Genomic DNA, 14,594 nt, shown 5'->3' on the forward strand with positions numbered 1-14,594 from the left:
CTAGGATGGTAACAGATCCATTATATAACCAGAAGTCTTCTCAGCCTGCTTCTAATGAGTTACTGGGTTTGAGGAAAACAGCCAGCCACTCTGGGGAGACCCAGTCATTCTCTACACACCCCAGGCAGGGAACTTTAATATCTCAATTCACCAGTCTATATGATTTCCTGTGTATCAACATTTCCTAGAACAGCCACAGGTCTTCTCAAAGACCTCACTTCTTAAAACCAGACCACAAGACAGTGGTCAATGCCTCCCAGAAATATAGGTAATGTTTCCAGCTATGTCCACTGCACTCTCAAGTGCTGTACCCTAAAGGGGATTCTCTGAGAAAGGCTGGAGAGTACTGTGGCTGTATGCTGTGTTACTCTGGTTCACTGTTCAGCTCCCAGCAATAGAAGAGAGATTTTCATTAAGTTGCTAATTTACTCTTGGGAGGCCCTGTTCCATGTCTGGATACCCCTAGACCATAGAACTCAAAGTTCTGAGCCAGATGTTCTAAAAGTGTAAGTCTAGCTATTAAACTTGTACATGTTTTCCCAGAAACACTGTCCTGACTGAACAGAAGAGCCACCTTCAGCTTGTGATGTCACAATAAAGTAAGCAGTTAAAGTACACTGTCTATGTGATAAAGCCAGGCAGTGTCCTAATTACACTACATATCTACATGAGGTCCAAGGGCGAGAGTTCAGTTGTATTTGGTAAGATGAATGCTGTTAGTATACTCCAGTTCACTAGTAATGATTTACAGGACATCAAGATAAAGATTTATTGGCTACTCATAAAACATAAATATTTTCGTGCATACCTCACCCTGCATTAGACTTATACATCATTTTTATATGAGCTTCTCATGTATATTCTTCTATAAACAGTGAACACGTAATGCGTTAAAGCAGAATGAACATTAGTGGGAAATTCCATGAGTGGAATTTTGATGAACTAAATCCAATTATTTATTGCATTCATATTTATTTTTTATAAGAAAGCCTTCAGAATATGTGACCTACAGTTTGATATTGGAAACATGATACGCATTTAGAAATGTCAGGCAGGAAAAGACTCTTAATTCCATTTGTCTGAGGGAATTTTTAGAAGCCACAGTATGCTCACAAGGCATAAACTTATATTAAGGAGAAGAAAATTCAACCACAAAAGTCCTTTTATGTATTTAAGTTGTTCAAAGAAAAGGGAAACAAGAAGAGATTTTTGTGTGTTTTGGGCTAGGGTATTGGAGAGCCCTCGTGTGGTTACTATGAACCACTGCAAACTGCCAAGGTAGCCTGTAGTGGGGTGTCCAGTCATACTTAGCCCATCTTCTCTGGACAATCAACACATGCATGCATCGGTTCTGCCAAGTACATTCTAATTTTAGACAATCCCAGCAGGATCCCACAACTCTATAGATTCACCCTCGGATTTAAGAAATTATTCTCTGTAGCTGACAAAACTTTAGCCCACTAAAAACTCATTTGCTTTTTTCTTATGAGACTATCCTTGGGTTATTATCTCCTGTAAGCATATTGCATATTACCAATTCTCTCTGAGTTAAATATGAGACTTTGTTCTTCAACCTTTTATCATATACCCCCAACTATTAAATTTAAAATTGAGCCTAAGAGGTACTTTCATCAACATTCTAAAACTTTTAAAGCATCTAAATGATACACTACAACTAAATTAAACAAACAAACAAAAAAACCCCAAAAAACAAAAACAAAAACAAAATGCCCCAAATAAGCAAACAACAAAAAGGCAATCCATTTACTATCCATCAACTGTTTAGTCCCTAAAGGGCCAGGACTCACCTCACCCGCACTGTGGCTGCGTTGCCTCGTCAGGTGTTGTCGATGAACCAATGCACTTGTGGGCCTACTGCTCTGAAGTGGGAGCCGAGGATCAATGAACGTGGTGGTCCGGGAGTTGTGGTCGACAAAAAACGCCTAGGATACAATCCACTGCATTAGCAGAGTAGTCAACACACACTATACACATGTTGCAGCCAACCAAGAATACGGCACAGTCAGGAAATTACCCACTTCTGAGTAGTAATCTTGGTTTGGTTTTCCCATAATTTCCAATCCTTGGAATAATTTTTTATATCCATTAAGAAAAGGGAGAATAGAGAAAGGCACACCTAGCCTGGATCTGGAATGAGGGAAGCAGGAAGGAACATTATACTTGGTTTTAGAAAATGCTCTAAAAGATAGTCATCTAGATGTGGTCCAAGAAGGATGCCACAGGGTGGACGCTTGGACCTGGGTGTGGCAGCACATGCCTGCAATCCAGCACTCTGACTGTGGGAGCAAAAACATCCTAAGTAGAGGCTACCCTGCGATATGGAGGGAGGTATTGTTTCAAAACAAAACAACAGTCATAGCAATGAGCAAAGGGGGCATTTGGACTCCTTTAACTGCTGCGGCTGGGCTCCTCCCGTACCTGGTTATTAGAAATTTCTAATCATCGGAAATGTCACCATCACACTTCCTTCTTTTCTAATGCTGTCAGCCTCTAGACCCTTCCATTTTCCCAGTGTCCCCTGAGCACCACTCATTTTATTAAGTAAGGTGGTTTCTAGTTGTTCGTAACTCTAAATATTTTTATTCCTTGAGCCTTTTATAAGACTGTTTCTTCTCAGTAGTTTGATGACATCATTACTCTGAAACAAACTTTCTATTGGCTACCCACTATCTCTAAGTCATTCCAAACATTGGCTAGTTTTCAGGGTTCCTAAAAAAATAAAAAATATAAATAAATAATAAAAATCAAAGTATCATAAAACAAAGCAGAAAAACTACCAAGGAAATGTTTCCAGTCCCTTCTCATACTATGGGATTTCTAAGTGCAAAGACTGAGTAGGCCTTCTCCACCTTAAGAGATGAAGCATTCTTTCTCTCAAGGCAAAACACATGAGTGGCAGTCCTCATGGCCTTGTATTGACAAGCTCTGTCCTCAAATTTCATGCCAGCCTTCACTTTATCTAGGTGTCTTATATTCCTGACCTTACTCTAATGTCATGAAGGAACAATCATTCTTATAAACAAGCATGTTTAACTCCTGCCTTTACAAAGCAGATATTATCATCAAGTCTCTTTTTTGTATAAATTAACAGCAAGATTTTATTGTAAACATAATAATATAAGGAAATGTAATATATATAATCATATATATAGTATATAATATTATTATAATGTATTACTTAAGGGAAAATTCAAAAAGTGCTAAAATAGTATTGCCTAATTATGTAGCACTTTAGGAATGCTCTCAAGAGATGGGTGGTGATTAGAGGCACCATGATGCACTTATAATTACAAGCACAAATGGGTGTCTGCATGTAGGTCAGTGCTGATTTGCATATAGTGTCAGAACCTAATTTGATGTTAACAGGCTTGTTTAAAACCCATTCTCTGAAGAGTTATGTAAATGTCTTGAGGGAAGGCACCTTGCCTTACTCACCCTATCCTCCTCAACAGCTTTTAGGGCTGACCTGGGAGAGAAGAGAGGGACCGAGGAAATACCTAAGGGCTCCAAACAGATTCCCAACAAGAGGACAAGGTGACAGCTTTCTCCCTCCTAACTAACCAAGAATTAAAATAACACAAAAATATTTAAAGATGCAGAAAAATTAGAAAGAAATGAAAGGGTTATATGGAATATAAGCTATGAAAACCTAGAGAAGTTAAGAATGTAAACAGGAGTGGAAGTTTTGAAATTCAAATTATAGATATGAATAAACTCAAAATTAAAAGGAATCAAGTATGTTTGCTCTCAGACCCTAGGACAAGGTACTGAGGTGTGTATCTTACATACCAAAGCAGACCTGCCCTCTAGGCTCTCTGAGCATCCCTAAGTCCCTACCCTGCCCCAACTGTGAACTTTCCAGCCCTGGGCTGGGCTGCCCCTCCTCCAGAGGCTCTTCCCTATACAATCCAGACATTTTGCATGTTCTCGTTCTCTCTCTCTCTCTCTCTCTCTCTCTCTCTCTCTCTCTCTCTCTCTCTCTCTCTTCCTCCTCCTCCTCTCCCTTCACCTTCTCTTCTTTCTCTGTGCACAGAACCTTTCTTCCTCCCCACCCCCACCCCCATGGTGACTTCCCTGGCTTCCCTGGAGGCCAGTGAACTTGCCTGAGGGCAGTTCCCCAATAAACCTGCATTTAGTATAATCTAATCTGGCTTGAATGCTTAGGACCTACAGAAGGACTCCCTGCTAATCAATGCTAATGTACTTTTGGGAAAACTGCCTCCAATATTTTAAGGCTCCATTTTCTTCTCTATTAAATTATGATATCATACCTACATTGTGACACCATTCCTATTAAATTATGATGTCACACCTATACAAACTAATGAGAAAGTTCATATACATTTTAAAACATAATTTCTATAGCATTTCAAATAAGTATTACTGTTTGTTATTGTCATGAATAATAGTTTTCAATTTTAAGCCTTTTTTCTAACCATTACAAAGTTTCTTGCTATGGTCCATGCACAAGGCTGGAAAAAGAAGCCACAAGGACCCATAGAGAATCAGTGAAAGCAATTATCCCGGTCTCCTTGTATCTGAGGGTCAAGACTAAGTGGAATACACCACTTGTCAGAGCCTCCTTCCCGGGGACACAGGTGAGTCCTCCTGCTCACCCTCTCCCCTGTTCTCTAAAGTAAGACTGTAACAGCCAACATACTAGGACAATGGAAATGGATAAGCAGGAGACAGAAAGAACCAGGGGGCTCTTGCAACCCCAGGAACCTCCTAATAAACTCAGCTCACTGACCTTTGAACTTTGGCGCGTGGATAAATACACCCTCCCAAATAAACTCTGTATAGGTTTTCCTGGTTACAGTGTAGACATGCCAGTCCTAGCTGGTCTCCCTGAAAGCTCCGCTGTCGAGCAAACATGCCTTTCTAAACTCCAAGCTGGAGCCGCCATCTCCACAGAGGGTTTCCATTATTTGATAAGTAAAGACATCTGAGTATTGGTCACTGTTCACACAGTTGTGCCACAATTGTAGGTTTCAGTGATACAGTTGGGAACTTAAAGCTAGGACCCGAATCCACCTTTCCCCTGACTTCATAACCCAATGAGAACCATCTCCTTTTCATAGCTCTTCTATGCTATTTCCTCTGGCTTCTCTCACACCTCCTCCCAGTCTGGTTTTGGCAAAGCGCTGAAGTATGCCCTCAACTGGGGCTGAGAATCACAGCCACTCACAGGGAGTGGCTTTTCCACTGCTGCAAGCTGAAAACACCGCTTCTGGTTCAGCGGCCCAATCCACACCTGTCCAGTTCTCACTGCTAACATGCTGGAGGCATGGCCATAGGCAGGAAAGAGGTCCTGTGTGCACATCCTAAGGGGCTCTTTGTCAGAATCAGATGGAAAGCGTATATTGGGTGTGCACATGTCCCTCCAGTCTCTAGTACCTGAGAGGAAAGGTCTTGAGAGTCTCTATCATTGCCACAGATCTAGGGCAGGAACAGGAAACAGCGCCCAGGAGCAAGCCAGCACACCTCTGCGTGTGTTTTGGCTCTGCTCAGGGTCCTCTGTGTGAACTTGGATTGGTTTCCTTATTATTTTGCTTTTTTAGCTTATTTGTAAAAGTGTTATAAAAGGGGTGACTCAGGTCACCAGCAAGTTGTTAAAAAGCGTAGGTGACTTTAAAGTGAAATGGGTCCGGGTTTCATTTCCAGCACCACCATGAGTAAGCAAATACAGAGCAAGCATGGAACTTCAGCAGGAAAAGTGTAGGCTGGCTAGCTCCGTCGGTGACACACATCAGTTGGATCACTTTCCACAGGGAATGCTAACTAGTTCAGATGAGCGATGAAGTTGACCTGGTCCCTTTTTTAAAATGTGGGTCACTTTCACCTCACAACTTTTGAATAGCCTGCAATTACTTCTGAGTATCTAACGTGTAACTGTCTGAAACTTCATTTAAAAAGCAATCATCTGAAGAAATAAGTCCTTTTCAAATTAGCTGCTCACAGAGCCCATTTTAAACAACATCATTCCCTACCGCTAAGTTTCATTAAGGAAATCCACTCAAGCTTCACAGTGCTGGGCCAACGAAGAGTAACAGCAGAAAAACTACAAGAAATGCAAATACCCAAACTCAAATCTCATTTAAAAACATCTCCCCTTTCACAGCTTCAGGGCACAGTCAAGAGTCAAGAAATATGGGGTGGTTGCAGCCAAGCGGCACTTTAGCAAGGCCAAACAAAATACATTTCTCTCTTTACACAATTCTCATTTTCTTTAAAAAACAAAACAACAAAACTTCTGTTATTTTAAGCAAAGAAAAGGCCATCAGTATTTATGAAGAAAGACTAACCTCAGGCTCAACAAATGGGAGCTAAAGAAGCTTGAAATTATTTCCAGTTAATATCTGCCAAGCCAGGGAAAAGATATGAAAGAACCATGGAGAGAGAAGAAAACAGAGCCGTCTCCCTGAGCCCACCCCTGGGCCCACAGACAGCCCCAGCTCCTGTTGCTCGCTTTCTCTCATTTACTAGACCAACACCGCTGAAGACTATACATGGAATTATCCAAATCAACACATTTTCTATGGAAGAGAGAGGCGTTGCTATAGAATCTGAAAACAATATATTTTTAAAATTCCAATGCATATCAAGAGGACAATTTTAAAGGAGGAAAAGGGAGGCTCATCTCTCCATGCTGAGATGATTCCTTCAGATTCGAAGAACTTAGATTTTCCTCAGAAACATCCATAACATCCAAGTCTGTTCAGTTCCCTCACTCAAAATGACTCAAAATATATAATATATAATATAACAACTTATATTAATTATACAAAATAACAAGTGTCACTGTGACTGTTTTACAACTGCATTTAATACATTTTTGATCATACTTATCTCCTTGTGCGTTTTTTGACTTGATATCTTTTGCCACCCAAAAAGTAGGCAAGGGGTCCTTAAAAACAGTGAACTCTCTATACATTCAGAGCTTTATTCCGTCTCCTTCTGGACAGCTTGAGTTACACAAAGTTATTTGTGGAAAAACAACTAAAGAGATATGCCACAAAAGCAACGAGTTTGGTTAAATAAATAAAACAAAATAAAGAAAAATAAAATAAAGCAACCACCATATATTTTGCAAAGTAGAGCTTATATTCTAAAAGGGTTGTTTTGTTTTGTTTGAATACAAGTGAGAGTTCTGCATACTTAATTGTCGTTTATCCAATGAGCTGAATAGAACCTGACCCTGTAAATCATGACCACAGGTTTGATGTAGGATAGAAGCCAAGGCCAACGCCGGGGTGGCTGACACAACTCTATAGTTTGGTTGCCTCTGGTCAAACAAGAATCTCCAGCCTTCAGTAACTTCCACCAGGCAAACGTTTATTTTGTTTTCAGATTTTTCCTTCAAAGACAACTGCCACATTGGTGGTCATCACAGTTGGGTGTTTACATCATTCTCATACTAAAACTCCCAAAGTCACAGCTCCCAGTGACAAAGATTGGACATAAAAATGGTTTTCAGATCAGCAGGAAGATAATACAGCATATGATTTCTGGAGGGCAAAACAAAAAACTTTGGGAAAGAATTTTAGCAAAAATTATTATTATTGCTTTATGTTTTTATTTTAAAAACACAAAGTTTAACTTTGAAGCTCCCTGGTTGTCAGAAGCCATCTCGGAAAGGCTAAGGCATGCAAAAAAGTTTTCTGGAGACGGCTCACTGTTTCGCATGGCCTGTGATGGGTGAGCTCTGAGATGCAGGGTCCTTAAGAGATTTCATCCCAGGATTGCTTCTTGCTGCTGATATGCCTTTTTCTGTCACTATTACATAGCCTAATGATTCCTGGGCACCAACCCATCCTATTGGGCAGATTCCTGGCCGAAAAACATGAACATGTATGTACCTCATACAGTAATGCTGTATAGATGAATTAATGATTTCACAATTTCTGATAACAATTTTATAGAATTCTTAAATTGTTACCAATAATCTTAAGCCCTCTACAGAATAAAGCTACAAGTAGAGCTCTGTAAACCTTCATGTTTCACGGGCTAATTACACTGGAACAAATTTGTGTTCAAGGAAAAAACATTCATTCTAGGTCAGGTCCAAGGATGAAGCCGCAGATGGGCACTATGATAAAGAAAGGCCATGTGAAACTGTTGATTTGAACGTATGAGCTTATAGAATGAAACAGTGCTTTGAACTTACTATCAACATCCTTCTGTAACTCCCCTTCTGTGTAATATTTTATCTAGAAGATAATTTTATAAAGAACTTTTCTCTAAGAAGGTATAAATGGCTAGAGAGAAGAGAAAAAGTGTGGTATTTGGGGCTTAGCCCCATCCAAAACAACTCCAAGTCATTCACCTGGCTAAAGAGTGATCCTTGAGCCAGAGAGAAAAGAGCCCTAACAATTATGACTTTATTATATTATTTTTTTAATTATTCATTTTATTTATATGACTACACTGTAGCTGTCTTTAGACACATCAGAAGAGGTCTTCAGATCCCATTACAGATGGTTGTGAGCCACCTTATGGTTGCTGGGAATTGAACTCAGGACCTCTGGAAGAGCAGTCAGTGCTCTTAATTTCAGCCCAAGCTTTTTTTCCCACCTTAATCTCCTGCTGCTAACAGTAGAAGTTAATTACCAAAAGCCAGTGGCCTTTGGCCTTAGAAAAGCAGAGAGTTAAAGAAATAAAACACTTACCAGAAGTAAGCTACTTTACTCTGCCTCCCTTATCTCCACTCCCCACCCTCCCACTCCCCAGAATTGCCAGTGCCACCCATCGCTGCCTGTTTCAGTTAACCTAGATTTGGACTGGCACTTAGCATTTCAATTTAGGCCCAGGTGAAATAATTTGGGGGAAATATTGTGTGTTAGTTAATTGTGTTTGAGAGTACAAAGCAATGATGAAAAAGCAATTCTACATTCAACATCTGAAACGGAAGCAGAAAAATATTTTTGCTAAGTATTAAGCCCATTACATAAAGGAGAAATAAGAAACTCTGCATGCATTTTTCGTTTCTATGTTATTTTGCAGCACCCTGTGTTAGCCTTAGCCCTGTGCAAGTGGCTCATTAACTTCATGGCACTGACACTGACAGTAAGTTAAAATCTACCCATTATCTCTTCATCGGAACCAGACACATCTGTCTTATGTTTTCTCTTTGGATTTTTCTTCCCTATTCCTATTTTCTCACTTTATAACTAATTTTAATCAGCTCAAATACCTTCTACTATGAAAATTTCAATGTATCCCATGTCAGAAGCAGGACACCCTAGACTGGACTCTTGCAGAACTTAGACCAGTGCTGTGATATAAAATTATTAAAACATTTTTATTACATTTTATCTAGGTGTGTGTGTGTAGGTAGGTAGGTAGGTAGGTAGGCACTTATATGAAGGTCATAGGATAACTTGTAGGAGTTGGGCATTTCATTCCATCATCTGGATCTTGGGGATTGGACTCATTCATCAGGCTTGTCACTAGAAGACACCCGTACTTCTGAACCATGCCATCTACCTGCCACATATTCATAATCATCTGAAATAGGGGGATCAGAATTAAATGGCAGTACCTAGAGGGGGTGTGTCTGATTCCCTTATTCTGAAGCCCACAATTCAGTGCCATCCTATGCATCTGACCTAAGTTCAAAGCTACTTGCATTTGAAGAATAGTTTTTCAAACCTGATTTAATAACCAAGGTTGATAGGGAACACACAGGTACCAGAGTAAGAAGGCACTGATTCCTAAGAGGAAAAGAGACTCTACAAGGAAAGCCGCTAAGATAGAGAAAAGGGGAAAACTTTGAGGTTTCAGGGAGAAGCAATCATTCCAGGCCAGACTGTGCTGCAGTGGCCAAGAACAGCAAACACAACCCAAAATAAAACAAGAACAGACCCTACTGTGAAAGGGCATTACAAAAGCCGTCATGGTAGAGGGAGATGGCAGGTCCTTATGAAGAAAAGAGCAAGACACTGATGGTAAGTCTACCATGCTCTTTGGGATTCACTGAGCACTCACTGATCAAGTAAGGACGCATTCATGAGTAAAACATTTTCATTTTCATAAAATCCCAAATGTACCTATCTGTTTACGTAGATTGTATTGAGATCCCTGCTCGGTCCAGATCTCTACCTGGTTCGTTGGGGAGCAGGACCAGGGTGGCAGCATCCATCCTGCTCTGAGATCCACGTGCAATAGCCACCAGTTCATCATGCATATATCTGTGTACGTCCTACCACTGGTGTCCCCAAAGGAAATAACTTCTAAAGGCTTCTGAATACACAGACATAATTTTATCTTCTGCAACTTAACAAGTCTAATGCCGAACAGCCTGTGAGCTGTGCCATCTAACCATCAGCACTGCTATGCAGATCTCAAACTTCCCAGGGTGTGGGGTCTGGGGAGAGTATAGGTACATCTGTGTTAGGAAAAAAACCCCTGGATCCTAAATTCAGCAGATATATACAGATGTTGATCTCATATTCTTGGACAATTGCTTATAAGACTAAACCTGGATTAATTGTCAGCTTTGAGGTTACAGAATTAAAGTAACTAGTGAAATAGCAACGAGGCATGACTAAAACAAATGTAGCAGAATTTCAACAAGAGACTTCTCCAAATAACAGTAAGAAAGAGAAGCATTAACCCAGTAGTTTATGTGTGCCTCCCACACCCCATCTGCACTTCCAAGAAGTGACAGTTTTAGAAACAGGGTCTTTGGGAGGTGATTAGGAAACGAGAATGGGACCGTAATGAAAGAGATCAGCACTAGTTCAAAGAAGACCCCAGAAAGCTACCTTATGACTTTTGCCATTTATGAGAATTCAGTGACCCCCCCACCCTCGTCCCCACCTGCACACATGATGTCTGCCAGTCTCATGTAAAGGGATCCTGAACAGCCCAGCCTCCAGACTGGTACATATGTAAACCATGCACTCTGTAGTTTATTAAGGTGCTTAAAACAGGCCAAGATCACTATATAATTGGATATTAAATCAGTTTAGAGCCATGTAACATAACCTCAGAGATGAAGGAAGCCAAAATCATTAGAATCTAAAAGCTAAAATGGGAATTTCTGCCTTTTAATTGAGTCTATTCATTGTAAAACCAGTTTTATTGATGCTGAATTTAAACACCATGCAATTCATTCATTAATGTGTGTGTTTTACTCTTTCAGTATGGACATAGGAATGTGTCGCCATGACCACTATCTGAGTTTAACAAAATTTTCCTCCAGAATGAACCCTATACCCATTAGCACTACTTACCATCACTCCATGTAGCCAATAATCTACTTCCTGTCTTTCTGTGGTTGCCTGTTCTAGACATGTCACAATATGTGACCTTTTGAGTACTTTCTTTCCCTTAGCAAGCATTTTCAAAGTTCATATGTGTTGTTACATGCTATCCATTTCATTCCTTTGTAGTATCAAGTGAATGTTCCAGCGAATTAATCTACCACATTTTATTTATCCATTAATACATATTTGGCTTATTTCTAACTTCTGATTTTTATGAGCAATACAGCTATGAATGTTCAAATTCATGTTTACGTGGAGACTTCATTTCTCTTGGGTATATTTGTAGAATGGCAGTTACTCGCTTAATCTGTTTGGAAACTCCCAGACTGTTTCTAAAGTTGATGCATCATTCGACATTTCTACCAGCAGTATTTGAGAGCTCCAACTTCTCTACCCACCCAGGGGGATGTTCTTTCTATATCCATTGCAAAATTTAATGTCTTACTTTAATGTCCTGTTCGTGTCTTAGTTTTGATTATTAATCCTTAGAATCATCTATTGATTTGTTTATTTTACTCTTTATATATGAGTGTTTTGCCTGAATGTATGTATGTGTACCATGCACGTGTCTGATGTCTGAGGAGAAAAGAAGAGAGTGTCGGATTCCTCTGGAACTAGGATTATGGATTTTGTAAGCTTCCTTATGGGGGCTGAGAATTGAATCAGGGACCTCTGGGATTGCTCTTAACCACTGAGACATCTCTCCTGCCCTTTTAATCTTATGTGAATGTTCTATAACATTCGCTTCATCTGTGTGACTTAAATGGTTTTCACCTTATTACTACCATAGCAAACCAGATCTATGCTCCCAATTTCACACACATACACACACACACACACACACCCCTTTTCCAAAATTAGATACCTAAAGCACATCACAAGTATATAATGTAAGCAATCCAAGACAAGCTATGAATTAACTATAAGAGCTCAGAAGAAGGGCCTGAGAGAAAGCTCAGAGGACCCTGGTTCAATTCCCAACACCCAACATGGAAACTTACAACCCTCTGTAACTATAATCCCTGGAGACTTGATGCCCTTCTGGCCTTTAAGGGCACTTCATGAACATGGGCACAGAAATAAGGGCAGGCAAAGTAACTATACACATAAAATAAAAAAATAAAGGGGAAGAAGATGGGGCTAATGGAAAGAGTTATATCTAGTGAGAGTGCAGAAGAGTGGGCAGAGGGAGGGAGCCTGGGAGCTCCTTGCTTCATGCAAAGTAAAGATGATTGCTGGAAACCAATGTTTCATTCATTCATCATTCATTCATTCATTCATTCCTTCATTCGTTCGTTTTGAGACACTTCTCCCCAAGTGCACTGGGATAGAAAGAAAGTGATCCAGACATAAATAAAAGAGACCTCAAAGGGGATCTGATAGGGAAGCTAGGACACATTGATAACTGTATCACAGGCAGATGAGGACCTCCACAGGCAAGTCCTTGCTATCAGCATAATAATTCAAGAAGATAGTCATCCACCTGCTCACCAGTGAGACTCAGGGGAAGAGAGCACTGCACACCCAAGCCTGTCACTCATCAAATGTGGCATCTTATCTTTGAGATGGGATCTTGCTCTGTATCCTAGGCTTGTCTTGAACTCACCACATAGCCCAGGCAGGCCTCTAACTCATGCCAATCCTGTTCAGCCTGCCAAGCAGGGAGAATTACAGGTGTGAGCCATAACACCTGGCCTTAATTATGGAGTCTTAGTCTAAATGGCTGCTGAGCATCTTTTCAGACTCAGCTGCATCATGGCATATCCTCCCTGGTGATATACCCTTGCTTCTGTCTTCATAGTCTCATCGCAAGTCACACTGTCATGATTTTGACTCATTGCCATTTAACCTGTGGTCCAGGGATCCATTCCCTTTATCTCCTCTAAAATCATGCTTGCCACTTCTAAACTCTTGTTTGGGACTAAGAGATCTGTTAAACAGCCATGCAGAGAAGTCAAGTCTGTAATGTAATGAGTCTGTGAGTTCTTCCTTGCGTTAAAATAAATGCTGTGATAGCAACTGCTTTGACTCTCTCCAAGAGGCTCTCTGATAAGATTGCTAGGAGCTGCGTCTGAGAAGAGTAAAAGGTTCCTGTAGTATTGAAGGCACTCTGGAAGCAGCATGATTGCACACTCTACATGTTCCCTCTGCCTTGAATGCTCTTCCCCTGTAGAGTGCACACCTCATGTCCCTTTGGCTTCCCCACCTATCATGAAGACTCCCCCAACCACCTCTACAAAACCCCATCCATTCCTATCAGTACAGACTCTGTCCTCTGCTTCAATTTGCAGCATGTTGTTAATCACCTCTTGCTACACAGTGTATCTATTTGCCCCCTGTCTGTCTCTTTTCTTTGAATGCCATGAAGTGAATGGCTCATCTACTTTGTAAAAGTTCTCAATAAAGACTGATTTTGCAAAAATAGCTCAAATTGTTTGTTATGTACCATATATATAGTGCCATTTTAATCTCTTTTAAGTCAGTCCCCTTTTGGGTCAAATGACTCTTCCACAGGGATCACCTAAGACCATTGGACAACCCAGATATTTATATTACAATTAATAATAGTAGCAAATTACATTTATGAATAGCAACAAAAATAATTTTATGGGTGTGGGGGGGTGTCACCACAACATGAGGGACTGTACTAGAGCCTTGCAGCATTAGGAAGGTTAAGAACCACCATTTTAAGCATTATTTCATATAGACAAGAAAACTGAGGTTGGTTATTCAAAATTTAGAAAATATGATGTCACAGTCAAGAGCAGAGCTCATGGAACCAGATGATCTGGGGCACAGCACAGCTCAGCCATAGCCTGTCTTGGTAATGTTGGGCAGGTTGCTGGGCCATTATGAGCTTTTGGATTTTTCATCTTTAAGGTGTGGTACCAACAAGGCTGCTTCATCATGATGTGAGAAGCCTCTGTTTATCTATGAAGCCCTTAAACAGTTCGTGGCTCACAGTAAGTGTCAAGCAAATGTCAAGTAAAAATAAAGAGTTCACTAGGGAATACCTTCTAACAAAACTAACTTTCTCATTCTGATTCCTTGCACACATACAACTTCCTAGTTAGAACTGGGCTTTCTGCTTCACCCATCTGCATAGGAAGTGCAGATGTCAATACCCTGGTTTTTATGTGCTTCTCATCAACTAGGGAGTTGTTCAAGGTACAAACAGGCCAGGACTCTGCACATGGCTGATGCTCAAACTCCACCAATGTCTTGCACAATGGCTCAGTGATTCCTAGCACCCTCTTCGAACAAAACTACCACGTTTTATCCACGGGTGTCTACACCACAAGT

At 40.4% G+C, this 14,594-nt stretch overlaps 1 protein-coding gene across 7 annotated transcripts in view; it reads right to left on the reverse strand.

Annotated features, from left to right (window-relative positions):
- Positions 1 to 14,594, reverse strand: part of Hecw2 (HECT, C2 and WW domain containing E3 ubiquitin protein ligase 2) — a 388,163-nt gene that overhangs the window by 82,446 nt on the left and 291,123 nt on the right. For all 7 annotated transcript variants that reach the window (XM_006496067.2, XM_006496068.4, XM_006496066.4 and 4 more), the window contains one exon: positions 1,809 to 1,943. In XM_006496067.2, the coding sequence (XP_006496130.1) occupies positions 1,809 to 1,943 (135 nt within the window). The remainder of the gene's footprint in view (positions 1 to 1,808; positions 1,944 to 14,594) is intronic.

Source organism: Mus musculus, chromosome 1, assembly GCF_000001635.26.
Source record: "Mus musculus strain C57BL/6J chromosome 1, GRCm38.p6 C57BL/6J".
Lineage (NCBI taxonomy): Eukaryota > Metazoa > Chordata > Mammalia > Rodentia > Muridae > Mus > Mus musculus.